General features: G+C 60.3%; 1 protein-coding gene and 1 long non-coding RNA gene across 4 annotated transcripts; both read right to left on the bottom strand.

The window, feature by feature from the left end:
* Window positions 1-85: 85 nt before the first annotated feature.
* On the bottom strand, window positions 86-18929 carry Slc8b1 (solute carrier family 8 member B1). Its single transcript, XM_046456536.2, is given in 16 exon segments — window positions 86-413; window positions 2440-2507; window positions 3204-3284; window positions 3850-4003; window positions 5324-5445; window positions 7667-7808; window positions 9173-9303; window positions 9385-9444; window positions 10831-10938; window positions 11471-11638; window positions 11708-11813; window positions 11918-11975; window positions 12296-12348; window positions 12419-12571; window positions 18775-18905; window positions 18908-18929. Coding segments are annotated over 16 exon segments (1755 nt in total). The 3' UTR covers window positions 86-215.
* Window positions 18930-21133: 2204 nt separating this feature from the next.
* On the bottom strand, window positions 21134-24689 carry LOC124100872 (uncharacterized). Of its 3 annotated transcripts, XR_006854445.2 has the most exons (6): window positions 24492-24689; window positions 23936-24152; window positions 22742-22858; window positions 22461-22571; window positions 22017-22147; window positions 21134-21493 (listed from the first exon to the last, which is right to left on the bottom strand). It is a non-coding gene; the product is annotated as an uncharacterized LOC124100872 (long non-coding RNA). The 3 variants fall into 3 exon arrangements; XR_006854446.2 differs by lacking the exon at window positions 22461-22571; XR_006854444.2 differs by lacking the exons at window positions 22017-22147; window positions 22461-22571 and having other exon boundaries at window positions 24492-24684.
* Between the last annotated feature and the right edge of the window lie 458 nt (window positions 24690-25147).

The following is a 25147-nucleotide window of genomic DNA, read 5'->3' as shown; positions in this document are numbered from 1 at the left end:
GGACTCTGGGTCACTCAGGAGGTCTGGCTTCCGCTGGAGTCAGGCCACAGCCAGGCCACTCCCCAGAGGCCAGCAACGGGGCTGGGGTCCAGGCCGGAGGGCTCCGCTGATGTGCCCCGGCAGCAAGAGCCACCTGCGGAGCTGCCCACTCCAGTCCCCAGCAGAAGGCTGCAGGAGCCCCCTCGGTGCCACCAACACACCACAGGTGGCCTTGGTCATGTCCTGTTCAAGTGAATCACTCCGAACTCGGTGAGCAAGGCCACGGCCAGGAAGCCCAGGTAGAAGAGCAGCAGGCAGACGCCGTAGGTCCTGCGGAGCCGGAAGCACTGCAGGGGCACCGCCAGCAGGGAGAAGGCCAGGCTGAGGCCCAGGGCGCCGGCCAGCACCCACACCAGCAGGCCCTCGGGCTGCAGCTGTGGAGAACAAGACAGCGCCTGGGCCACCTATGGGGGTGGACCCCACCCGGGGACCCAGCCATGACCCCAGAAGAAGCAACCTCCAGTCCCACCTGCCTGGGAGCTTCTCATAAGAAATGGGACGGGTTGACGGACAGATGGATGGACAGATAATAAAGCAACCGTAGCAGAATGTCAGTGGGCCTGGCCCTACAACCCTGTCAGCTGTTCTACGCTGAGCCTTTGTGATGACATTGAAAGTGAGCATTTTGAAGGAACGGTGGCTGCTCAGGCTCCACCCAGGGTCTCTGTGTGGGGGGCCTTGGGAGCACTGGCTGCTTCGGTGCCACCGTGGTCCCTTCTGGTAGGTGTTATGATCACCTCCGTTTTATAGTCGAGGAAGCTAAGACTTGGGACAGAGCCCAGGAGTTCACGAGCAGCTTGGGCAACTCAGCAAGATTCCAGCTCAAAATAAATAAGCCGGCCAGGCGCAGTGACCTGTGACCTGTTCGGGAGGCTGAGGTTGGAGGGCTGCAAGTTCAAGGCCAGCCTGGGCAACTTAGCGAGACCGACCACATCTCAAAAAATTAGAGTGCTTGCCTAGAATGTGCCAGGCCCTGGGTTCAATCCGCAAGATAAATAATAAAAATCAAAAATCTTTTTTTAAAAGAGCAACTTGTGTTTTCCCCCTGACAGTCCCAAGGACATCTGCCCAACCTGGTGTCCCTTATGTCTCACAACCTAATGGCCGTGCGCGCGCGCGCGCACACACACACACATACACAGAAGAGAAGGAACAGGCCGGGGGCCTAGTGCCTCTATTCGGAATGGCCTTAGAATCCATGATGAGAAGGGAGCTCTGGAGCCCACGGGGTTGACCGTGTGTAGCAGTGTCGCCTCTCCGAGAAGCCAACTTCCCAAGCCCACGCAGCTGTTTGCTAGCCGGCCTGGCCAGAACGCAGGGCCACGAATTGCAAGTCAGCAGCAGAGGGTCTGTTCAGGACCCCTGGCTCCCAGAGACTGGGGAGCGACTTGGTCTCCACCAGCCACCAGCCCCTGGCCCCCCAGTGCTTCCCCTGCAAGGGCTTAAACCAGCTTCGGCCACCCACGCCCCTCCTTCTCTGGCAGCCCGGGCAGCCTGGGCAGGCGGCCGTCAGGTTCTGCTGGCCTCAGGCTTCATCTGCAAGGAGAAAGCACTGCCCAGACCCTGGCTACCTTCTTCTCTAGAACTCGACTATCTGGCCACAGGAGCCACCTGCGTCACCCAGTCCTTCCTGTTCCAGCCTGGCCCTGTCTCCCGCCTGTCAGGACAGTCTCTTGACATCACCCGCATGGGCAGCTGGGTGAAGACGCAGCGCAGGCTGGGTGCAGCCCAGGGCGGGAGCTTGGCTCAGCATGGGGGGAGAGGTCCCTGGTTCAGGGCCCAGCACCCCGCACATTCCCAGACACCCCCCAGGGGTCAGGAGGCCACAGGGCCCCTGAGAACCTGCCACCCACTGTGCATCTCTGACCTTCCCAAACCCGTGGGTGCCTGCCTTCTCCTCCTCCCAGCACCCCGCGGGCAGCCCTGGGACCCGCAATCAGCTTGGCCCTGTCCCCACTTGGGAGGCCTGGAGGGGCCATCTACCCCATTTTACAGGTAGGAAGCTGAGGCACAGAGATGTCCCACCTCACTCAAAGTCACACAGCCAAGAGACTTCAGGACGGCCTGGACCCAGCGGGCCAGTAGGTGGGCGCCGCCTGAGTCCCACTCTGACTCCTAGCTGCTTTGGCGACGCAAAAGGAATGCGCTTGTTTCAACTCAGCAGATAATTCTCACTTCAGAGTTCCTGGGACCCGACCCCAGGAAATGAGAGTCGCTGAGGTGGGAAGGGTCTCTTGGCCCTGTGGGGTGCTCCTCTGTCCTCGCCCAGGTCCTCTCTCCCCGCTCCCTCTCTCCCTCCCTCCCTCCCTCTCTTTCCTTTTTTCTTCTTCTTCATTTGTTTTTGAACCCAGGGACGCTCTGCCCCCCGAGCCCCCCAAGCCCCCGAGTCCCCCCGCTCACCTTCACCTCGGGGACGTGGCCCCAGGCTATCTGCAGCAGGCAGCCCAGCCCCACGCCCACCAGGATGTCTGCAGCCAGTTCAGGAAGCTCCACGGGGCAGCGGCCACGACCCTCCCGCCCTCCTGCTGGGACTTGGGGTGCCAGGGCCAGAAGGAGCCTGGCTTTGTCATCTGTGCCTACTGCCCACGTCCAGGGGCCCCACGGAAGAGCCGGGCTCCAGGGTTAGTGTCTGGAAGAGGGTGTGCTGAGCGCGTTGCGCACTCAGGCCTCATGACGGAACGAGGGGTCAGGAGGGCTCGGCACCGTGAGCCCCGCAGAGGGAGCCGCCACCCACAGTCCCCGGGAACCCAGGATAGTGCGTGGCGTGGGTCAAGGCCATCTCCAGGACGGCGGGTTCAAAGCCCTTAGGGCTGGGGGCAGCCAGCGGTGAGGCTGGCCTCGTGCACAGGCCTGGGTTGGACCCCAGCAGCCACCAAAGAAAGGTGGCCAGGAGAAAGGCCCTCTTCCCGGGGCCACCCGGCTGCCCTCTGCCCAGGCGGACCAGGGCCCGGGAACAGCAGCCCCAGGGCAGACCTGGCCCTGCCTGCTTGGCACAGTCTCACCAGAGCTCGCCGCCCGTCACACTCTGTCCCCACCTGTCCCTCCACCGCAGAGGCCAAGGGCCAGGGGAGACCGCTGCCCGGGGAACACTGACTCCCCGCAGCCCAAGGACCCGGCGCCCTGGGACCCCGCCCAGCGCTGGCCAGCACAGCCCGGAAGGATACTGAAGATGATGCCCCCGAAGCAGGCGGAGAACGCCATCCGCGGGTAGCCCTGGAGGGCCAGCGTGAGGTCTGAGAAGGCGTCTGCGGAAGCGGGGCCTTGAGTGGCAGGTGGCTCCCAGCTCCTCACCACCAGACACCGCGGCCACGGTGTCCGGGGACAGGAGTCTCCCACTTTTCCCACGCCCTCCCAGCAGGACTGACTTGGCTACAGGATGACCTGCTGCTACCCACATTTCACCCGAGTCCCACCTGCTGCGGGAGGGGACGGCCACACAGCGCCTCTGTGGATCAGGAAAAGCTGCCCCGAGAGCCAAGTGGAGGGAGGCCTAGATTTTAGGTCCCCCCTCCCTTGTCTGGATGACCGGATGCAGTGCGTAACCTGGCCAACTGTACCTGGCTGCTGTAGCTGTATTAAGCATGGTTGGCTGCAGTGGGCATTGCATCTTGCCTGAACTCAAAGAAGCTACCCAGTGCCCAGGTGTCAGAGATTGGGGAAGAGGCAGAGACTCTGTAGTTTCCTGGCTCAGGGACAGTTCAGGCCATGTCACCCAGTGCACATGCTGAAGACAGACCGCTGCCCACATGCACCTCTGGCTGGGGCTGAGGACGGGACTCTGCTCGCCCAGAACCCAGCCCGGGGAGTCACCTCCAATGCTGTTGCCCCAGGCCAGCAGCGTGAGCCCCAGGACTGTGTTGCTCAGCCGGAAGACCACGCCCAGGGAGCGCAGGATGTGCACCACCTCCGTGGCAGCCGCGTTGATCCACAGGGCGCTGGTCAGGAAGCCCAGGAAGGCGAAGAGCTGTGGAGGAGACGCACCCTGCTGGGACCCGGCCAGTGACCAGGACACAGCCTCCACTTCGCATCCATGGGATGAGACGAGAGGCAGAGAGGGAGCCGAGAACGTGACCGGGGCCCGCGCAGGGAGGTGTTCGGCAAGGGTCAGCGTGGTCATTTTTGGGGGAAAGGGTTCCTCATAGCTGTCATCAAATGCCACGCATCACCCCCAACAGCCCCCTCCCGCCAACCCCGCCCAACCCCCACCACAGGGCTCGGCACCCATCTCCACGGATCTGCTGTCATGACACTTGTGTAAGTGCAGTCACACAGCACGGTCCTCGGCCAGCAGCAGGTGTGGGCGCCGGGACCCCAGCTGCTCGGGAGGCTGAGGCAGGAGGACGGAAGCTCGAAGCCAACTTGGGCCACTTAGCGAGGCCCCATCTCAAAACAAAAGTTTGGAAAGGGCCGGGGATGGGACCTGGCCCAGCAAGCAGGAGGCCCTGGGTCCAAGCCCCAGTTGCTAAAAAGAACCCAAAGCAAACCATATTTTGTCAATAAATATAACATATGAAAACCTTTAAATGATTTCTTTCTGGTGCTGGGGACGGAGCCGGGCTCCCACGAGCCAGGCAAGGGCCGTGCTGCTGGGCTATGTCCCCGGCCTGAGAACTTTGAGGGGGTTTTTGAAGAAGAAGTCCACATGCACTGCCTGAAAGTCCCTGGCCTGCGAGACTGCAGGGAATGGAAGAGCTGCCACACAGACCCCCATCCCCGGTGTCACCACAGGGAGCATGCTTCCTCACCAGCTCTGGGAACAGACTGGTGGGTCCTCAGGAAGCAGACACAGCTGCCATTGCCCCAGCAACGGCACCCCAGGGCTGTGCACAGAGGACAGGAGAGTGGGTTTCCACACAGAGCCCTTCACACAGGCGCTGACCATGGGGGGTAGGCAGCCCCCCAGCTGCCCAGGACAGCACAGAGCCAGCACACGAGGCCACGTGCTGCAGGGTGAGATCCGCATGTCACAGCATCCAGAGTGGGGCCGCAGGTGCCAGAGGCCGGGAGGGGACGGTGCTGACTCTGTGGGGCTGAATTCTCCCTGGGGTGAAGACGTCCTGGATGGACGGGGACGATGGCCACCCCACCCCATTGGACACACCAACACTGCCGCGGGGTGGGCAGGAACTGTGCGGCCTGGGAATTGCACCTCCATAAAGCAGAGGATCCCCCAAATAACCCGACTCGGACAGGAGCCCTCAGGTCCCCGTCACAGGAGAAAGTGACCACCGGCCCATGCCCCAGACACCGAGGGCCCCTCGCCCAGCTGGGGCCCCAGTCTTACCCAGTGGAGCCTGGGGGGCACCTCGTTGGAGGTGGCAAAGAAGGTCACGGAAGCCACCGCGGTTCCCGCGATCACCACCACCGCCCACACGGGGAAGAGCCCGCCAATCTCGTAGACGCCATCTGCGGAGGAGACCAGCGCTGCAGCCCCAGCAGGACCTGCCCACACTGCTCCTGGGGCTCCCAGAGTGACGGGGGACCCCGAGATCTGGCGGGAGTCCCAGCCCCAGGGATGACGGTAGATACTCCCCCGGCCAGCCCTGCCTGCCCGGTCCCTGCCTTCCATGGGTCACGCAAAACCCCGGCCAAGCTTGTGCCCTCTGTGCCCACGGTGCCCGCCCCCACCTCCGCGCAGCCATCACGACCAGCCCAGTGCCTGGCTGAGCTCCCAGGTGGCTCCCGGGCGGGCAGCGGACCCCCGGGCAGCCCCACACGGCCCTCTCCTATCAGCAAGGGGAAGGTTCCAGAGCCTCGCACCCGACACTAAGGGGCCTTCCGCAGGGGGATACCCCCGAGTTTCCTTCGCCACCAGGAGGTGGTACCGGCTTCAAAGAAAGCCAAAGGTCCAAACGCCCAGACACGCACTTAAGACCTGGTCCTCTCTGTGGTCTGGCTCTTGGTCTCTCACATCTGGTGGGCGTAAGAACTGAGGGGGGCTAAGTTCACAAAGTCCTGAACACAGTACGGGACAGGTGACCGAGAGGGGACCGACAGGTGACCGACAGCGTTCAGTGTCTGCTAGTGCTGGCTCTGGCACGTGCCACCTGGGTGAGACCTTTGTCCAGCACTTGCCGAGCCTGTGCCAGAGGAATGTTGGAGGGTGGCCGCAGGCAGGGACCAGGGAGAGCTCCCTGGAGCCCAACGAGCAGCAGGGCCGGGTTGAGGCCCAGGAAGAGGGAAGAGCTGGGGAGGGAAGGGCCCAGAGAGGCCGGGAGGTGCTGCCTTCCAGTCCCAGAGGCCTCCAGAGAGCCAGGGACGGGATCCCTCTAAGAGGCACTGGGGAGCCATTGAGGACTCCAGGGGAGTGACCACAGTGTGTGAAGGGCAGCACTTTGGAATGGGCCTGGGCCAGGCTGGACCTGCCACCACCAGATGATCAGGGATGTGTGGGCAAGACACTGAACGCCCCAGAATGGCACCTCAAGGGGTCCCTGCTCCATCCTCTCCTGTCTCGGGGACGTTTCCATCACCTGCCAATCCCCATGTGCATGCGGCTCAGAGCCGGGCCCAGGAGGATGGGAGGAGGGGCCTTAGGTCCACTGCGTCTGTTTCCGCAGGACCATGGATTTTCTGGAAATGAGACCAATCCTGCTGGTGCAGGTGATGGGCTTCCTGTCCAGTGATTCTGTCTGACTCAAGAGCTGACTTGGGGACATGGAGTCCAGTGGAGCAGACTGAGAGGCGGCCGAGAAGCTGGCCTGAGCGGGGAGGATTCTGGACCCCCTCTTCAGGGAGCCAGGGAGGGGCTGGGGACCTGCTGGGGCAGAGCCTTGCCCAGCTGCCCCAGGTCTGGCTCGGCCCCTGGCCCTGCGAGACCAGACCAACCACAGGGCTGGGAAAGCAAGCTCCCAGGCCAGGCAGGGCGCCCAGCGCACGGGGATGGAGGCAGCGATGGACAGAGAGCCCCAGGGTCACGCTGTGTCCTCTCCTCCCAGCCTCCTGAGGAGCCTGGACAATGGAGGGGAAAGAGTACCATGAGGCACTAAAGTTAGACAACAGGAAGAAATCTGAACGGCAAGAGTTGGAAGATGTCTGATGAGACCCATGTCCCCTCCACTGGATGGGACAGACATGAGGAGGCTATTCTGGGCCAGGGGGATGCTGATGCCCTGGGGACCAGCAGATGACATCAGCAAAGGACAGTGCTGAGCCAGCCAGGCGCCCCCACCCCGAGGCGAGGAGGGCATTGGGCAGCTGGTCTGGACGGCAGGTGTCCCTGGGGTGTCCCTTCTTGGCTCTGGCCAGCCTGGCCTCCAGGGCCCAGAGCTTGAGAAGGCCACATCTAAAGTTTGGTGTGAATCTCCACAGGTCTTGTTTTCTGATTAGCTGGACATTTTTACGGGCTGGGGACAGCGCCTGGGCCTCACACAGGCTGGGGGCTCTGAACCCTGGGCTCCCCCTTCTCCCCCCCTTCTAACGTAGGGGACACCAAGCCAGGGTGGACGTGACCGCAGTCTGCAGCCGGCAGGCCTGGGCCAGCTGAAGGTCCCTGGACAAGCGTCCAGCTGGGGTCCCTAAGGCCTGGGCACACAGAGGCAGCTCCAGGTCTGGACTCTGCTGCCCCGGGGCCTGCCTGCTGTGGCCGGGGAGAAGATGTGGGGCAGCCCAGGGGTGGGACACTCACAGGCCCCCGACTGCAGGGTCAGGACCAGGACCAGGGGGCTGACCACCAGGTGCAGGCAGTTGAGGGGCCGCTTCCAGTTCCGGTCGTCCTTGTCTGGGTCCACGACGGGCACGGTGAGGAGCAGCAGGAACTCCACGGGCAGCTGCCAAGCGGGCAAGGGGGGAGGGTGTGGGTGGGGAGGCCGAGTCCTGGCCGGCCACACACCGAGCTCGGCAGCCCCTGAACAGGACCCAGCACAGAAGCACCCTCGGGACAGCGTGGGCTGGGCACATACAGTTCCCATCACTGAGCACTGAGCAAGTGAAGACGGCCAAGTGCATTCTCGCACGTTCTGAGGCAGAGGGCCCAAGGCCCAGGGGTCAGCAGGACCGTGTTCCTCCTGGAAGCTCCAGGGGACTGTCCGTCCCCTTTTGCAGCTCCCAGGGACCCCTTGCCTCCCTGGGCTCCTGGCCTCATGCCATCCCAACCTTCCTGACTCCTCCTCTGATGTGACCCTTCTGCCTCCCTCTCTCCTGACGAGGACCCTGTGATTACACAGGACCCCCCAGAATATCAGATAAGCTCCCCATCTCGAGACCACAGACCACACCCCCAAAGCCCTCTCTCCCATCGGGTGGCACATCCACGGGCTCTGGGGATCAGGACCATGGTGTCCTCAGGGGTCATTATTCACCCTACCATGGGACCCCGACAGGGACTATAAATAATTCAGAAGCAGGCCCGAGAGGCTAAGGAACCCGTAGACAGCCACCCAGAGGGGTGGACAGCACCCTGTTTCTAGCCATGTCTAGTCAGTCACCAGCATGGGGTGCCCGCCCTACCCCAGGCCCTGCGCTCGGCCCTCACACATGCACTGTTGGCAAGTGTGGCTGGAGCAGGGCCTTTCCTGCACCGTGTGTTGTGCCCTCTCCCAGTAAGGAAAGAACACGCGGTAGGTGCCCACTGGGCCCAGAACGAGACCCTGGGCCGCCCTGCACCACTAGACCTTCGGCAATAGTCACCCTTGTCACTGCAAGTGAATGAGAGTCTTGGGCTCGTTTGTTACTGAGCATTGCAGTGGGAACAACTTGCTGTTACAGCCTCACCAGGGGGAAGGCACTGGACCATCCCCACTACACGGGGGGAAACTGAGGCTCTGAGGATCGTGATTGGCCCATGGTCACGACGCACCCAGAGCCACCGTGGGAAGCAAACAGCTCACCATTTGCCCCCAGGACTGAGGAGGCCTAAAACATGTCCATGTTGGAGGTTTCTTGGTTACCTCCAGGAGCCCACAGGGGCTGAGGCCAGATGAGGAAGGTGGCAGTGGTGGACATGTCCTGGGGACCCAGCTTGGAGCTAGACCTCGGGGACACCAAGCCTCAGAAGCAGCAGGTGAACAGGCCTTGACCCCTCCCTCGCCCCAGCCCTGGCCCCCTCACCGGGAAGGTCCCCTCCTCCCTCTCTCTGTCCTTCATGGAGGGCAGTGCCCAGGTCAGGCACTGGCCAGGGCTCAGTGGGCCGCACCTTGAGCACCTTGAGGGCCCTCCAGGACACCGACTTGCTTCTCCATGCCCTGAGGTCCAGGGGGTTCAGGGCGTGGACCAGGATGCGGGCCGTGCTCTCCTCCTGGTTGAACAGTGGCCGGAACTCGTCACCTGTGTGTGGAGGCAGCGTGGGTGTGGTCGCTTGGAGGGCCCCTCCTCGGCCACCCGGTGGGCCCAGGGTGCGGGACTCACCGTAGTCGTAGCTGTTGGTGTTGGAAGACACAGGATCCTCCTCGGAATCAGACTGCGTCTCTGCAGGAGGTGTCCACAGGGGCTGAGCTGAGAGCCCAGACCACGGGCACCACTTTGGGGGACACTCCAGGACAGGGCCTTTTTTGACGTTGTTAGTACCGGGGATTGAGCTCAGGGGCACTCGACCACGGGGCCACGTCCCCAGCCCTATTCTGTATTTTATTTAGAGACAGGGTCTCACTGAGTTGCTTAGCGCCTCACTTTTGCTAAGGCTTGGTTTGAACTCGAGAGCCTCCTGCCTCAGCCTCCCGAGCCGCTGGGATGACAGGTGTAAGTCACCACACCCGGCAGGCCAGGGCCATTTTAGGGGAGCATGAGTCAGGCCCCTGTATTTGTTTCTTCTTGATGCTGGGGACCGAGCCAGGGCCTCGTGTGCCAGGGGATGCCCTATCACTGAGCTCCACTCGGCCTCCGCCGTCTCGGGCAGGCTCAGGAAACCGTCCCCAGCCAGGACGCCCAGCTCACAAAGTGCGAGTACGCGGAACTAGCGTTGACCTACTAAGGACATCCGAAGACGACCTGGGTCCCACTTACTGACTTCAGTACTGTACTGTGCGGAGTTTGGAACCCTGTATGGTCCCAACTAGTCGGAACTTTCCTTAGGAGGCTCTGGACTCTTCCAGGCCTGGAAGGAAACTGGTCCCCTTGAGCTGCAGCCCTAATTCTCCCTCTCCAGGCCTAGATCCCCTGGCACCCAGCCCACAGGGCTGTAGGAAAGCACGGGGGTGACACGTGACAGGACAAGCTCTGACAGCTCAGTTGGCAGAGAGGAGAGGGAGGGAAAATCTCGGCAGACTTCCCGTAGGAGGAGTTACCAGCACCTGCTCGGCGCCAGGAGCGTCCTGCCCTCTGGAGCTACCGTCCACCAGCCACACGAGGGCCGACAGCAGACGGCTGTGGGTCCCCAGCTGTCCCTTCTGGCACTGAGGTAAGGGAGCAGCCTTGGGGGTCTGGGTTTGAGGGTCCTTCCTGTCTGTGCTCCTCCAGTTCCTTGGCCTCGGGGGCTTGACACCCCCCAGGCTGCCTCCTTCCTAGTAAAAGGGGGGTGGGGCGAGGTGGCGCCGCCCGCCATCCCAGCGCCTTGGGGACTCCCAAGTTCAAGACCAGCCTGAGCAACTTAGCGAGACCCTGTCTCAAAATCAAAAGTAAAGAAGGCTCCAAGGGCAGCGCGGGGCCTTGGGGCATGTGGCAGTGACGCTGGCCACGGCATGGCGGGAAGCCAGGGAACGGGGGGCCAGCGGGCGAGGCGGGGGGCTGAGCCAGCGCAGGGAGGGGCCTGGCGGAGGGACAGGGGTGTGACCACGAGGAGATGGGCCTCAAGGGACATGAGATAGCCCTCAGGGGCCTGGCGCTCCCGGTCCCCCTGGTCCTCTCCTGGGGACTTACCTGGTGTCCCCGGCATGGAGTAGACCAGGGACTTTCTCCGCTGCCATCGGTAGATCCAGGTGCACAGAATCACGGTGACCACATAGAACACGTAAAAGCCCAGGTAACCTGCGCTCAGGGGGACATCAGCAAGTGTCGTTCTGGCCACAGGGGCCACCAGCCAGGGCTGGCAGCTCCAGATGGAGCCCGTCCTCCGTCCTGTGGGCCTCACCACCCCAGGCCGGGGCACCGGGTCCCGCCCAGGTGGCCACAGGTCAGAGCCTGAGAGTCGGCCCTGCTCCCTTCCTGCCGGGACCACATCTCGAGGGCCTGTGACCCCTGTCCAGCCCCAGCCCTGCCTTCGGCCACAGAGCGCCTGGTGCCAGCTCCCGGGCTGTAGGTCCCTGCTGGTCCCCTGACGTGCCCTCCTGGAGCCGTCGGGAGGGTGTGTTTCTGCCGGGATGTGGCTGTGCCCCTGGTCAGGAGTGGGGACCGTGGATGCTCTGGACGGCCCCTCCTGCCCCTTTGGTCACTGGGGCCATTTAGTCCCTGTTGGCTCCGTCCCTGGAATCAAGTCGACCCTCCACCCCACCGGCCACCTCTCGCGTCTCTGAGCTCCTGGCCACCCCAGGGATGGCTCCTGTCCCCTGAGCCTGCTCACCCAGGGCCCACGCCAGCGTGACCCTGCCGAGGTAGAGCGCGGTGAAGGTCAGGAACACGGCGGCCATGTAGAAGGCGATGTCCCTGAGGAAGGGCCTGGAGGCGGCCAGGAAGGGGTGCAGGATGGCGATGCCTCCGGCCACCACGGTGGTCACCAGCACACCTGCGCCTGGAGGACAGCGGCCAGGCTCAGCCAGGGACGCCCCGCTGCCAGCCCCCCGCCCAGGGCCATACTCACCGAACAGAGCGCCGATGGCCAGGCCAGCCGTGCGCGGGTCCGAGAAAGCCACCAGGGCGCTGAAGATGTCTGGGGCACCATTCCCAAAGGCCAGGAAGGTGACACCATGGGAACGGGTCAAGGGTCCACCAGGGCCTCTCTGCCGCGAGCCACCCCAGGCCTCCTCCCCACCTTCCCGCCCTCCAGGGGAGGCCCAGCAGTCAAGGATACTGCCACGTTGTGGGACAGCTTGAGGACGCTGGAGATGGCCCACAGGTTGGGGCAGAAACTGGGGAGCAGACAGGGCACCTCGCCACCTGGCCACCTTGCCACCAGGCCCGGCCCTGCCCCAGGGCCCCTGCCCCCTGCCCTGTCCGGCCCTGCCCCACTCCAGGGTCCCTGCCCCTGTCCCCTAGGTCCCAACCCTCTACCCCGTCCCCACCCTCTGCCCCCCACCCCATCCCCTGTCCCCTGCTCCTGCCCATGTCCTCCTGCCCCCTGCCCCCTGCCCCCTGCCCTGGGTCCCCATCCCCTGCCCCCAGGATTCAGGGGCCATCCCTGAGGGTCACTTCCCCACTCAGTTGCAGGCGGGCCCAGGGTCAGACTCACAACTTGGCTGCGGTGACTCCCAGAATCAGAAACAGGTAGAGCAGCCAGAACACCTGAGGGGGAGGGACAGTGGAGCCCAGGCCCTCCTGAGCCACCGTCCCCCCACCAACAGCCCAGACTCACGTAGAGGGTGACAGCCAGAGGGAGCAGGCTGGGGGGGAAGTGGCAGAAGATGCCCTCCAGGTAGTCCAGGTAGCCCCCACCACTGCGGCAGTCGGGGGTGGCCCTGACGAAGTCGCAGCGGTCAGAAGCATTCAGGCCACACACATTGCGACACTGCAGGGGGCAGGGGACACCAGGGACAGAGATGGAGAGGATCGCTGGACCAGGGCCCTCTGAGCTGGAGGATGTGACCTTCCTCTGGCCTGTCCCCAGGACCCCCAGGTCCTCCAAGAGCCAACGGCACACTTTTATTTTGAAAGATGAACTCGTGTCTGAAATTAAGGCAAATAATTCAGGCAAACATGTTTGTTTCGAAAGGAAACAAAACGAGACGGTTTTAAAATGTTTCTTGCTGTTGTTCTGCAGTGTCAGGGTTGAACCACGGCCTGTGCAAGACCCCAGAACCCCTCTTCTCATCCCGTCCTCCAGAATCTCTCCCCTGTCCCCAGTGGCCCCTGCATGATCAGTCTGGAGCACATCCTGACACACGCCTGCCGGTTCTGTGACGTCTGTGTGCACACCTGACCTACAAGCCTGTCTGCGGGATGAGTTCACTCTAAGCCTCATTTCTGTAATTTGCTTTCACCAAGGAACAGATATGTCCATATTCACATACAAAAAGACACAACAGACTGGTGATCTCAACATGGAGGCACAGTGTCTTTCACCCAGCTCCTCGGGAAGCTGAGGCGGGAGGATGGCAAGTTCAAGGCCAGCCTGGGCCACTTAGTGGGACCCTGTGTCAAAATGAAAAGAGGCTGGGGCTGGGGCTCAGGGTAGAGCACCCTCAGGGGCAGTCCCCAGCACTGCGAGAAAACAGCACAAATCGAATAAAACATATTTAAATTAATCTGCACAACAATCCTATGAAGAAGGTAGGAATACTGATGCCCATTATGTAGACGGGGAGACTGAGGCCATGTCCCAGGTCCACTCGGGGGCAGAGCGGATTGCAGCCGGAGCTGTTTTCGCTATTTTCCCCAGAGCTGGGAGTTGAACCCAGGGCCTTGCACACGCTGGGCGAGCACCCTACCGCTGGGCCACATCCCCCACCCCTCTTTCATTGAGACAGAATCTCATGAAGTTGCTGAGGCTGGCCTCCAACTTTCAATCCTCCTGCCCCAGCCTCCTGAGTCACTGGGATGACAGTGTGCCCCACCGCGCCAGCTCTGAGCTGCTGGCTTTAACCACCACCGTCCTCGGCCCACTGCTGCCCTTAGTAACTGCGGCAGTTTTCACTCAATGGACGACAGACAAGCATGGCCACCGTTTCCTTACAGCCGGGCACATGGTGTGATTCATTTTCCAACATCAGCGACCACCAACTTCCTAGCATATGACTCTCCAGGCACACATGCGGATATTTTGAGGGAGAGAATTCTAGAAGTGACAGTGCTGAGTCACAGCTTGTCCCACTTGGGCGCCCTCTAGGAGCACACTCAGGCCTGGTGTTTCAGGAAGGAATGGAGGACGTGGGGGAAGTGGGGTGGAACCAGCCCTGGGCTGCAGGAGCTCGGGCCAGGGCCAGGGAGCGGGAGTTCACGCACCAGCTCACTCGTGCCCAGCGTGCCCAGCGGTCCTGCAGGACACCGACCTCTGGAGGCCAAGGGAGCCCACCGAAACACAGGCGGGGCCCTGATGGTGTGTGACAGAGGGACGGTCACTGAAACAGAGCTTGCCAAAGTCCCCTCCCCAAGCTCTCGCACTAGAAAGGGGAACCAGCAGACCTCCACCTGCCCCTGTCCTGGCCACGGGAAGTCTGGCCCCGCCACGGTCACAGGGCTGTCACTACAAGCCCCCGGCGGCCGGGAAGCCCAGCACTCCCTTCATGAGCCGATGGCCACACGTATTTCTTCTTTTCCCCAGGGCGCTGGGGCTCAGTTGGGGCTGGCGAGGGACCCGGGGCCTCGTGCACACTCCTGCAGGTGCTCACCGCTGAGCTGCGCCGCTGGCCCTTCCTATTGACCTGTAGGAGCTCCCATGTCATGGTGATGACCTTAGAAATGTCACCATACGCCTAGGAGCCTACACGTGCTCCTCCTCCCACTTGTCCCAAAGGTTTGTCCACGACATCCGCCCCTGTCAGCACGGCTACTGCCTGAACTAGACAAGCTGCCTGGTGCGGGGACGCACGCCACCATCCCGCGACCTGGGAGGCTGAGGCAGGAGGATGGCAAGTTCGAGGCCAGCCTCAGCAACTTAGCAAGACCCTGTCTCAAAAAATAAACGTGGTGAGGATGTGGCTCATGGGTAGAGCGCCCCGGGTTCAATCCCCAGTGCTCGGAAAGAAAAGAAAAAACAAAGTGTTTCTTTTTTTTTTTTTTTCCTCATGACATGTGAAATTAAACAAAGTCCAAATGTCCACGTCCCTCGGCGTTGCCTGGGCACCACCACATCCCTCATTCACATGCTGCCCCCAGAGGGCGGCTGCCGAGGTCATGTGGCCACAAAACCAGAAATATTTCTCCTCTGGTCCTTTATGGAAAAAGTCTGCTCCGGAGGCTGGAGTGGGGGTGTGACGGTCACAACCTCAGCCTGGGCATCTCTGGGTGGCCAACCACTGTTCCCAGCAAGAAAACGGGGGTGAGGCCGTCCGCCCCCAGCACAGGGAGAAAGGCCGGGGTGAGTGGTCCACGGCCGCAGCTCGCACTCCGACACAAAGCCAGCCCTCCTGCCCAGTGGGGGGACGGGCTTCACCCCTGTCCTAACCCAGGCCCCCGCTCTGCTGGGGCCCAGGGACTTCCCAGGGAATGAGGTCACCCAGGGGGCTTCTGGCAGGAGAGGGTCCCACCCAGCCCAGAGAGGGAGGACCCAGGGTGGGGGTCCCAGTGAAGCAGGTGCTGCCTGGGTCACCTCCTGTTCCATTGAGCCACGTCCCCACCAGCAGCAGTGATCGCCCTGCCCTGAGCTGCGAACACTGAGCCCCTCAGGACGGGCCCAGGGGTGGAATTCTGACTTGAGTCCTTCTAGACAGGATTCAGTCCTTCCTTGGGCAAAGAAATGAACCTCGGTTCCCTCCTCTGAATCATGGGGACAATAACCCCCTGATAAGGAAAATAGAGGTGACCCAATCATGGCCAGACCAGCACCCAGTAGGTGCTCAGTAAATATCAGGGGCAACATTATCATCTGAGTCTTTGGTGGGGGATGTGCTGCGACTTGAACCTGGGGCCTCAGGCTGAGCGGGTCCCCCACGGTGAGCCTCACCCTCAGCCCCACGCTTTGGATTTGTACCTTTCTCTTCCCCTCCTGGTCCTGGGGATGAACCCAGGGCGGCTTTACCCTGAGCTACATTCCCAGCCCTTTTTATTTTATTTTTTTTTATTTTGAGATAGGGTTTTGCTAAATCACCAAGGCTGACCTCCAACTTGGGATCCTCCTGCCTCAGCCTCCTGAGTCTCTGGGATAATGGGTCCACGCTACCGTACCCAGCTCTCTCTGTGTTCAGTTGGTGGCGCTCTGGGTCAGGCTGGTGACTTCCCAGCCTCCTCTGACCTCCTGAGTCTCTGCCTCAGGAGACCCCACGGGATACCACGTCTAGGGGTGAGGGTGGACAAGGCAGGGACCGGGCCCGTGATCTAAAACCAGAAGACTGCTTGGAGTTGTGGCCAGTGAACGGCACATGCCAGGCCCAAGACCTACAAGTCGTAAAACAAAATCCTGCCAAAAAGAAAAGAGCAGAAGCCACCCAGCAGAGAAGTCCACAGGTGTGATTTGTCCCCAGGGCCCTCAGCTCCCAACCCTGAACCAACAGGGCCATGTGGACGACAGGGTCAGCAGGACACACGGGGAGGCCTGAGTGACACCCAGCTTGCTGTGTAACCTTCGGGAAGCCCCTCGACGTCTCTGGGCTTTGGTTTCTATACAGGGGCCACATATGTTTCCTTACATGCTCTTCTGCCTTTGCTTGAAGATCTAATGTGGGGTCACAGGTGGCCAGAATCTACCCTGGCTCCACCAAGAGCCAAAGAATTAAGCAACCGGGTGGTTGAGGGGACACTTCAAGACTTTTCTGTTTAGTTCGTTAGCACCTGGGATTTCATAAGGGGTCTTTCCCGAATGTCCCCAGCTGTCAAGGCACCTCCTCCGGCAAATGCAGTCAGGACAGGGGGGCTGGCACAGAATCGTGGGCTCACGTGAATGACGTGTGTGGCCGCGTTCCAACAGAAACGTAATTAAGTCCAGGCGCGGTGGTGCACACCTGTGATCCCAGCAGCTCGGGAGGCTGAGGCAGGAGGATCGCCAGTTCAAAGCCAGCCTTGGCAAAAAGTGAGGCCCTAAGCCACTCAGTGAGACCTTGTCTCTAAATAAAATACCAAACAGGGCTGGGGATGGGGCTCAGTGGTGGAGCGCCCCTGGGTTCCATCCCGGGTACCCCCTCAAAGAAAATGTAATTAGGACCCTCGTATGCACATCACGTAATTCCCCGCGTCATGGAGAGAGCTCTCTTTTGTTCAAAAGCCAGCAGCGGTCTGGGTTTGCCCCAGGTCATGTTCCTGGCCCCTGAAACCCATGTCCAGAGACTCTCCTGGCCCACAGTTGGTACTCAGTGACATCAGCTGCGCCCCCTTTCTCCAGGGGGAGACTGATCTTCTGTCCTGGCCCCTCGGACCTCCAGGGTCAGCCCAAGTGTCCAGCATCTGGCCACCGACACCCTCATTGCAGCTGTGCTCCCTTCCCCAGAGACCCTGGTGGCCCACAACAGACCTGTCCCCAGGTGCTGAGGCCACACTCAGCCAGCCTGCACTAAGGCCCCGGGTGGCTCTGGACATCCTGTTCCTATTGCTCCCCCAAGTCCCCAGTCAGGCTCGGTCCCAGGGCCACTGCCACACCTCACCAGTGCGCCTGTGCCAGGGTGTCCCTGATCCCCGCCTCTGTCCCCACCGCCCAGCCCCCAGGGCCGCCAGTGGGGCTCCTGTAAACCGTGGGTCACTCCCTCCTTCCTGGGCCCCCAACCCCTCCTGAGGCTCCATGGGACCCTGGGACAGCCCACGTCTGCACAGGGATCACTGTTTCCCTGCCCCAAGAGACAGCGATTTCACAACCACAAGCCACCTCTCCGTCTGTGAACCGGGCATAACTGTCCCCTGGCTCCAAGTGTGGGCGCCGACAGTGACCCCTGCTGGAGGAGACGCCTGACCCCTGTGGAGGAGACCCTGTGACCCTGTGAGCAGCCCCCGCCTTCATTCCTACTTGGGATCTGCTGTGGCCCCTCCTCCCGCAGACCTCAGGCTGGGGCGACCTCAGGCTGGGGCGACATGGGGCCCCTGGAGGCATCGCTGGGCCCAGTAGGCGCTGGAGGGGCTCTCTTGCCTCCAACCCCAGGACCCTTATGGCTCCTCCGGGGGCTCCCTGTCTGAGTCCACGGACCCCCAGGCCCTCGGTTGATCCGGCCGGAAGCCTGGAACTACTCGCCACCTCTCTCACCACTGTGCCCACCTGACCCAGCAGGATGCCCTGCTTTCTGTCCCTCCACTTGGTCCCTGTCCCTCACACCTGCCCTGTGCCCCTGGATGACCAGAGCGTCCCCCATCTCTCTCTCCAACCAACGTCTCCCCTCTCAACCCGTTCTATCCACAGCAACCAGAGGTCCCTTGAACAAATAAACTGGATTCTGACCTCCCCCTGTTTAAAACCCTCCAGGGGCTACCAACTGCCTTAAAGTAGTCACCCCCAGCCTCCACCCACAGGGCCTTTCATAACTGGCCGCTACTCCCTCCTGGTCCTCTTGACGGTCTTCCCTGACTCACCCTGAGCCCATCCTGGCCTCCAAGCTGCTCCAGGAACACACCAAGCTCACTCCCACCTCAGGGCCTTTGCACCTGCTGGTCCTCTTGCCCCAGCGCTCTCCCTCCAAATGTTCCCTCTCCATTCAGGGCTCATCTCAAAGGTCACTTCCTCACAGAAACATTCTGTGACCCAACCTGAAGTCGCTGGAAACCTCATACCCCTCCCCGCACCACTTTATCTACTCTTTGCTGAACACTTTATCTACTCTTTGTTACCATCGGAAAGCCACCAGCTTACTCCTGTCTGTCCCTGCCTAGGAGACCATCAGCACAGGGAGGCCAGGATGTCTGTCTGTTCTTCTTTGTTATATCCAGGACTCCATTCAGTGCCCAGCACATAGTGGATGCTCATTTATACACATCTCCCCAGCCCTTGCTGAGGCTGGCTTTGAGCTTGTGATCCTCCTGCCTCAGCCTCCCCCACTGCTGGGGTTACAGGCATGTGCCACCACGCCCAGCAATAATAAATGTTTGTTAATGGAATGAATGCACCCCTGCCCGACCCCAGCTTCCTGCCTGGATACTCACATCTGCCATGGGGGTCTGGTTCACAGCCAGGGCTGGAAATGGGGGGCTGATGTGGGTCCCTGTTGATGGGCCCCAGGCCCCAGACACTGTCTCTGCCATCAGGAGCACACAGAGCCGTCTCAGCGCCCCGGGAGACCCAGCCATCTGCTGGCCATTGACCCCACAGCGCCTGAGCCTCGCTCCACTTCCCTGTCTGTAGGAAGTCAGCTCCAATGGCAGGGGCTCCAGCAGCCTAGGGGGCGGAGTGAGAGAGGGGACAGTGTTACGGAAGATCCCAGGACACAGCAAGAGTGGCTTCAGACCAGCTAAGGTGCTGCCCTCCCTCCTCCCCCTACCCAACCACAGTGCAGATGGAGCTCGGTGAGCAGAGTCAGGGCCCTGGCCATGTGGCGTGCAGGTCACACTGTGGCCTTCCTCAGCCCCCAGGGAGTCTCCACCAAAACTGCCCCCATCCCCCGACACACAGACACCTGGCCCCGGAATATCAGGGCTGAGACGGGAACACCCGGGCTGGAAGGGTGTTCCAGGGACCCATGCCTCCGGGGCCTCGGGGGTAGGTAACAGTGGTGGGGACCCAGAAATTCCTCAGAATCAAGGCAAACATCTTCTTGGATGTCCTTGGCCTGTGGCTGCCAGTCTGAGAGGCCATCCATCAGTCCCTCAGCCTGCTAAGCAATTTGTCATTCTGTTTTATAAAAGAGCCAAGAGCACAGGGTGCGTGGCACACAACTACTACTCCAGCGACTGGGGAGGCCGAGGCAGGAGGATTGCAGACAGAGCCTTACCCAGCAATAATAAATATTATTATAAATCAATAAATACTTAGTGAGACCCTGTCTTAAAATGAAAAAGAAGGGGCTGGGGTCGTGGCTCAGCGGCAGAGCGCTTGCTTCGCATGTGTGAGGCCCTGGGTTCGATCTTCAGCACCACACCAAAATAAATAAATAAAATAAAGGTGCTGTGTCCAACTACAACTAAAAAAAAACATTAACATTAAAATTAAAAGAAAAAGAGCTGATAAAGTGTCCCTGATTTCAATCCCCAGGACCAAAAACAAGAGTGCTAAGCCCTTTACCAGAATACCGCACTCAGTCAAAACCCTGTTCTCATTCCCATTTCACAAAAGAGCAAACTGAGACATGATGCGGTGAAGTCAGTCCTGTCCCCACTCTGGGCCACCTCTCCCTCATCCAGTTGCCATCACCCTTGCTGCTTTAAGAGGTTGGGACTCAGAGGAATTCTGCAGCCCACCCAAGGTCACAAGGCAAGGTGGTCAGCCACAAAGTCATCTGCTCCTCTGGTGAGGAAATGAGGCCCAGAGGGAAGTCAATTGCTCAAAGCCACCGGCCTCCTGGCAGTGGCAGGGGGCTGGGTGCTGGCATCTGCCTGTCCCTTAACAACCGTGGATAAGGGCTTCATTTTTCCTTCAAAGCAATTCAACTGGGAGAACTTGGTCCACATGGCCAGGGTGAGTCTGTTTATTTTTGCCATCAGGAAAAACAAGGTCGATGTCGATCTTTTCTTTTTCTCTTTTTCTTGGTGATTCTTTGAACAGATGTTTCTCAATGTCTTGGTGGCTCAGTGTGGAGGGAGGAGGAGGAAGAGGAGGAGGTGGAGGAGGAGAAGGAGGCCCAGAGGAAGAGAAGGGGACCTGAGGGCGCAGGGGGCGCCTGTGGCACGGAGCTCCCTCACCTGCTGACCAGATGCGCTGTCCTCCTGGACTCCAAAGCGAGTTGGAGCCTCTCCACCTGGCAGCGACCTGGACGGAAAAACACCCGCCTGGCAGTTGGGTGTCTGCCGCGGACTGTCCGTGCAGCCTCGGGGAGGTCACTTCTCTCGGAGCCTCCAATGGCTCATCTGTAAAATGGACACACATGCTGGCCCGCGGAGCGTGCGGTCAATGCCCCTGGTGTCCCAGCGCACGAGGACCAGCAGGTCTCTACTGGCCGCCGACTTCCTTTCACTTCCCAAATCAGCACTGATGGGGCCCCTCCCGTGGCGGGTCCCCGGGTCCAGTGCTGGTGCGAAGGGACGGGGACACGAGAGGGGGCTGCGCTTTCTGGGCGCGAGCCCTCGGGACTCTGCTGCCCAGTTCCACTCGGGGCGGGCGCTGAGGAGTCGAAGTTGGGGTGCCGGGTCCGCTGGCAGCGGGCGGGCGGCGCCGCTTACCTCGGGCCGGGCCTGGGATCTGCACACTCCGCGCCTCCCCGCGTCGGGCCTCGCGGCCTCCCGGTCCCTCGGGGGCGCGCCCGACCTTCCGCCCCGCGCGGCTGGCCAGGGCGCCCCGCCCGGAGTCAGCCGGGCAGCTCGCCCCGCCCCCCAGCTCGCCCCGCCCCCCAGCTCGCCCCGCCCTTCCACATTGCCCCGCCCACACCCTTAAAGGTACAGGCTGCGGGAGGTGGGGGGGGGGGCAAGAGCGAGTTTGATCCTGCTGTCCACTTTCCCTTCTGTCCCCAGCCTTTGGTTCTGCTTTCACCACGAAAGCAGAAGCAGGAGGCAGCAGGAGGCCAGAGAGGGAGCAGTTAGAGGGTGAACGGGGAGACTCCCTTCCCAGGGCGGGATCCTGGTAATGAAAGGCGATGGGAAGAACTAGGGACGATCCCGAGTGGGGAAGGCCACACCTATCTGCAAACATCCGCCCCGATTTGAGGTTCCTGATGAAGCTCCTGTTTCCCTCTGCTGGCATGCCGTTTATGCTCTGCAGGGGCTGGCACCGGACCTGAGGCAGTTGGGGGCAGGGCCACTCCTGCTGTCCCATCTCCAAAGTGACAGAGTTCATCCCATCTCTCTGACCTCTTAACCCCCACCCCTTTGTACCCTGGGCCAGAGGCTAGCCATTCCCTGAACACCCCCAGACCTTACACACAGCCACACATCTGGGCTCCTCCAAGCCGCTGCCCCATGCCACCCCCGTCCTCCTCCCCCTGACAAACTTTTCCATTATTGTTATTATTATTTACTTTTGAGATAGGGCTCACTAAGCTGCTGAAGCTGGCCTCCTACCTTCCCATCCTCCAGCCTCCACTTTCTGAGTCACTGGAATTCCAAGGGTGTGTTCAGCCACCACACCTGGCCCAGCCCATCTTACTCAGGCCCAACTCAAAAGTCACCTATCTGCAAACATCTGCCTCAAGGTGAGGTTCCTGACCAAGCTCCTATTTCCCTTGCTAGCATCCCTTTTTCAAGGCTTCCCCCTGGACTGTGCTTTCTTCTCCATCCGCACTCTCCGTGGGGCTCCCTACCTCTAGTGCCCGCCTCTAATTCCCATCCCGGCGGGTGACGAGGTCCCAAGCATGAGTTTGGAATCACAGAGCATTAGGCTTCCGTGTGACCTTCTAGAACTACTCAGACTCTCTGAGCTCAGTTTCCTTCCCTGTAAAATGGGGAGGACAGTGGTACCTACCCCCTGGGGTCTTCCCTCAATGGAAGACACTGTTGTCATTCTTATCTCATTATTACTACAGTGTGGCCATTAGGTGCCTGTGTGCCCCATCCTCATAGCAGGGCCCAGGTCCAACCTGTCCCCATGTCTGGGCAGCCAGCAAGCACATGGATGCCTGTATCAAGTGCTGAACTTGTTCTGGGGTCAGCTGGCCCCCTCCCCCTCTGCCACCTGCTGCCTGGGGAAGTAGCTCCAGAATTGCTGAGTTTGAAGCCAAAGTCCTCCTCCCCTAAGGGGCTCTGACCCTGGGATTCAGGCGCCCAGCCAGGGGAAGGCCTCAATGTCACCATGGTAGGTCAACTGGTTAGGCAGGTCACAACCTCTCTGTCTCCCAGGATTGGACTGGATTGGGGGCCTGCAAGGGGGAGCATGAGTGTCTCTTGAGAGACCCCTGGAGAGGTCCAGGGAGGAGAGGAACCTGGGGACATGGCAAGGAGACAGACGAGGCCTGAAAGATAGCCCCTGGTTCACCGCGCACGGTGGACAGTCAGGGCCTCTTTCCAGGCAGGGAAGGGCCAGTGGTACCTGGTAGGAGCCGCCTGAGAAGTCACTCGGACCCAGCTTCAGACCCCAGCTTTGCCGTTTGCCAGCCACTTGACTGGGAACAAGTCATGTCCTCTCTCTGAGCCTGGGTTTCCTCATCTGGAAGCGGAGAACAAAGCAGGACTTTGGGGCCCTCGCTCACTGGGCTGTGGGGAGGGCTCTTTGAAATTCTATACGCAGAGCAAAGCCCACACCGCAGTGCCTGGTGGGTGAAAGAGTCCAATAAATGGAAGCTTGTTCTCGTTCTCATTAATGTACCACTGAGAATTAAAGAATCGGACTGACTGGCGTCCCCGAGGACAATGCTGATTTCCTTTCCTTGGAGACAAGGGTTCTATGCTTGTATAAGTCACCTCGGGCTGCGTAACATACCACCCCCAGAGACAGGGACCTGACATGACAACATTTTGTTATCTGTGTCCCTGAGGCTCCTGAACTTGCGAAGGGCTCAGCTTAGTGGTTCTGGCTCAGATGCCTCCTGTGTGTGTGGTCACCGTGGCTGGGGCTGGGGCAGATGGCCGGGGGCTGCCTGGGGATGTGTCCTCCTTCATCTAGTCCTGTGCTTTTCCGCAGGATCCCTCTGTGGGAGCTGATTTGATTTCTGGGACTCTTAGTCCCTGGTGGCCTGATGGGGGGGGGGGCGCAGACTGGCCGACAGGGGACCGCACAAAGGTTTCAGAGAACAACAAAGAAGCTCTGATGGATTTTATGACTCAGTTGTGGAAGTGACATGCTCCCATCATGTCACTTGCACTACAGTCATGCCCACCCAGATTCAAGGAGAGGAAATGGACCCTACCTCTCCGTGCAAGGTCGGACAAAGTCACATGGTAGGAAGAGAATGTGAGACGAGGTGTGACCACATTTGGAAAACACAGATTGTCACCTGCCTCAGTCCAAGGAAGTCCCCAATAGTGAATGCTTAGGCAAGGAGAAGAGCCACAGAGGGGAGCTGTATTTGCTGGCAGGTGGGAAAGGGACCCTCGAATCCCATTGGGTGGACTGCTTCCTACAACATCACTTCTGGACCGAGCCTGTCCTTGTCCTCTGAACAAAGGCCACGTCAATCAAAATACACTTTTTGCAGAGTAGCATTTATTCTGTGCACACCCATGCCATCAAAATCCTTCAGGGGGAGGCAACAATGACCTCATTTTACTGAGAAGGGAAACTGACCTCAGGGAGATGCAGCCGCCTGTCCACAGGGCACGCTTTGGGAAGTGGCCTACATGGGATTGCACTCCAGTCTGAGAGATGGCACTTGAGCCTCCACTCACTCTCCAGGCCGGGCGTCCTCCTTCCCTCAGAGGTAAGGCCAGGGTCTCTCCACGCTCAGCATGCTTGCTTCAGAGGCCCAGGGTGTGGGCGCCTGCCCCAGAAATCACGCAGGAACCTGGGGATGGCAGAAGCAGAAGCAGGAAGGGGAACTTAAAGAGGAAAGAAAATAAGACTTTTTATTTTCGTAGTTCTGGGAATTGAACCCAGGGTCTCGCACATGCTAGGCAAGTTCTCTACCACTGGGTTGTATCCTTAACCCTTTGTAGATTTTATTTTGAGACTGGGTCTTGCTAAGTTGCCCAGGATGGTCTCCAACTTGTGATCCTCCTGCCTCAGCCTCCTGAGTGGCTCAGATTACACGTGTGGGCCTCTGCACGGGGCTACAGTCAGAACTTTCAGTTTTAGCCTCTGTCCCAGAGACTCTGAAGGCTCCTTAAGGGTTCCTGAGCCTCACCTTCAACCGAGGCAAGTTTGCACCAATCCTGGCAGCTCCTGGCGAATAGTCACAGGACACCTACTTACACCTCCCCAGGGCGGATGCTCCGGACCTTTCCAGCAGACTGCACCAGTTGTGAGAGTTTCTTTACTGGCATTGCTAGGAGGCATCTCGGTTAGAATAATCCTTCTAGAAAGTGACTTGACCATTGGCCGATGCTCACCTTAAGTGCCCTTTGTCCTGGGCTGCTTCACTCCTTGGGCTTTTTCTGTGATCCCAGCTACTGGGGTGGGGGTGGGGGTGGGGTTGAGGCAGAAGGATCGAAAGTTTGAAGTCAGTGACAGCAATTTGGCAGGACCTAGTCTCAAAGTAAAAATTCCAAAGGGTCAAGGATACAGCCCTGTGGCAGCGCGCTCCTGGGTTCCAGCCCCAGTCCTGCAAAACAGAACAGAACAAGCCCAAACCCGGACCAAACCCCCTCAAAAAGCCCTAAGCCTGCAGGAATTCTTAGCTCGCTGCGCCTGACCACTGCCGCACACCATCTGGAAATTGAAAAATGCCAAAGCCCTTCCTCCCAGATGGTGACTTTAGTCTACAGTGGCGTGTGAACACACCAAGGAGAAATGTCATCCACATTTTGGGCGCAATGACCTTAGACAAATACAGTGTTCTTA

The sequence above is a fragment of the Marmota monax genome, unplaced genomic scaffold (assembly GCF_021218885.2).
Source record: "Marmota monax isolate L192 unplaced genomic scaffold, Marmota_monax_Labrador192_F-V1.1 WCK01_AAM20220418_F8-fsc00185, whole genome shotgun sequence".
Classification (NCBI taxonomy): Eukaryota; Metazoa; Chordata; class Mammalia; order Rodentia; family Sciuridae; genus Marmota; species Marmota monax.
The sequence above is the reverse complement of the archived record's forward strand: the minus strand, read 5'-3'. Positions and strand labels throughout refer to the sequence as shown.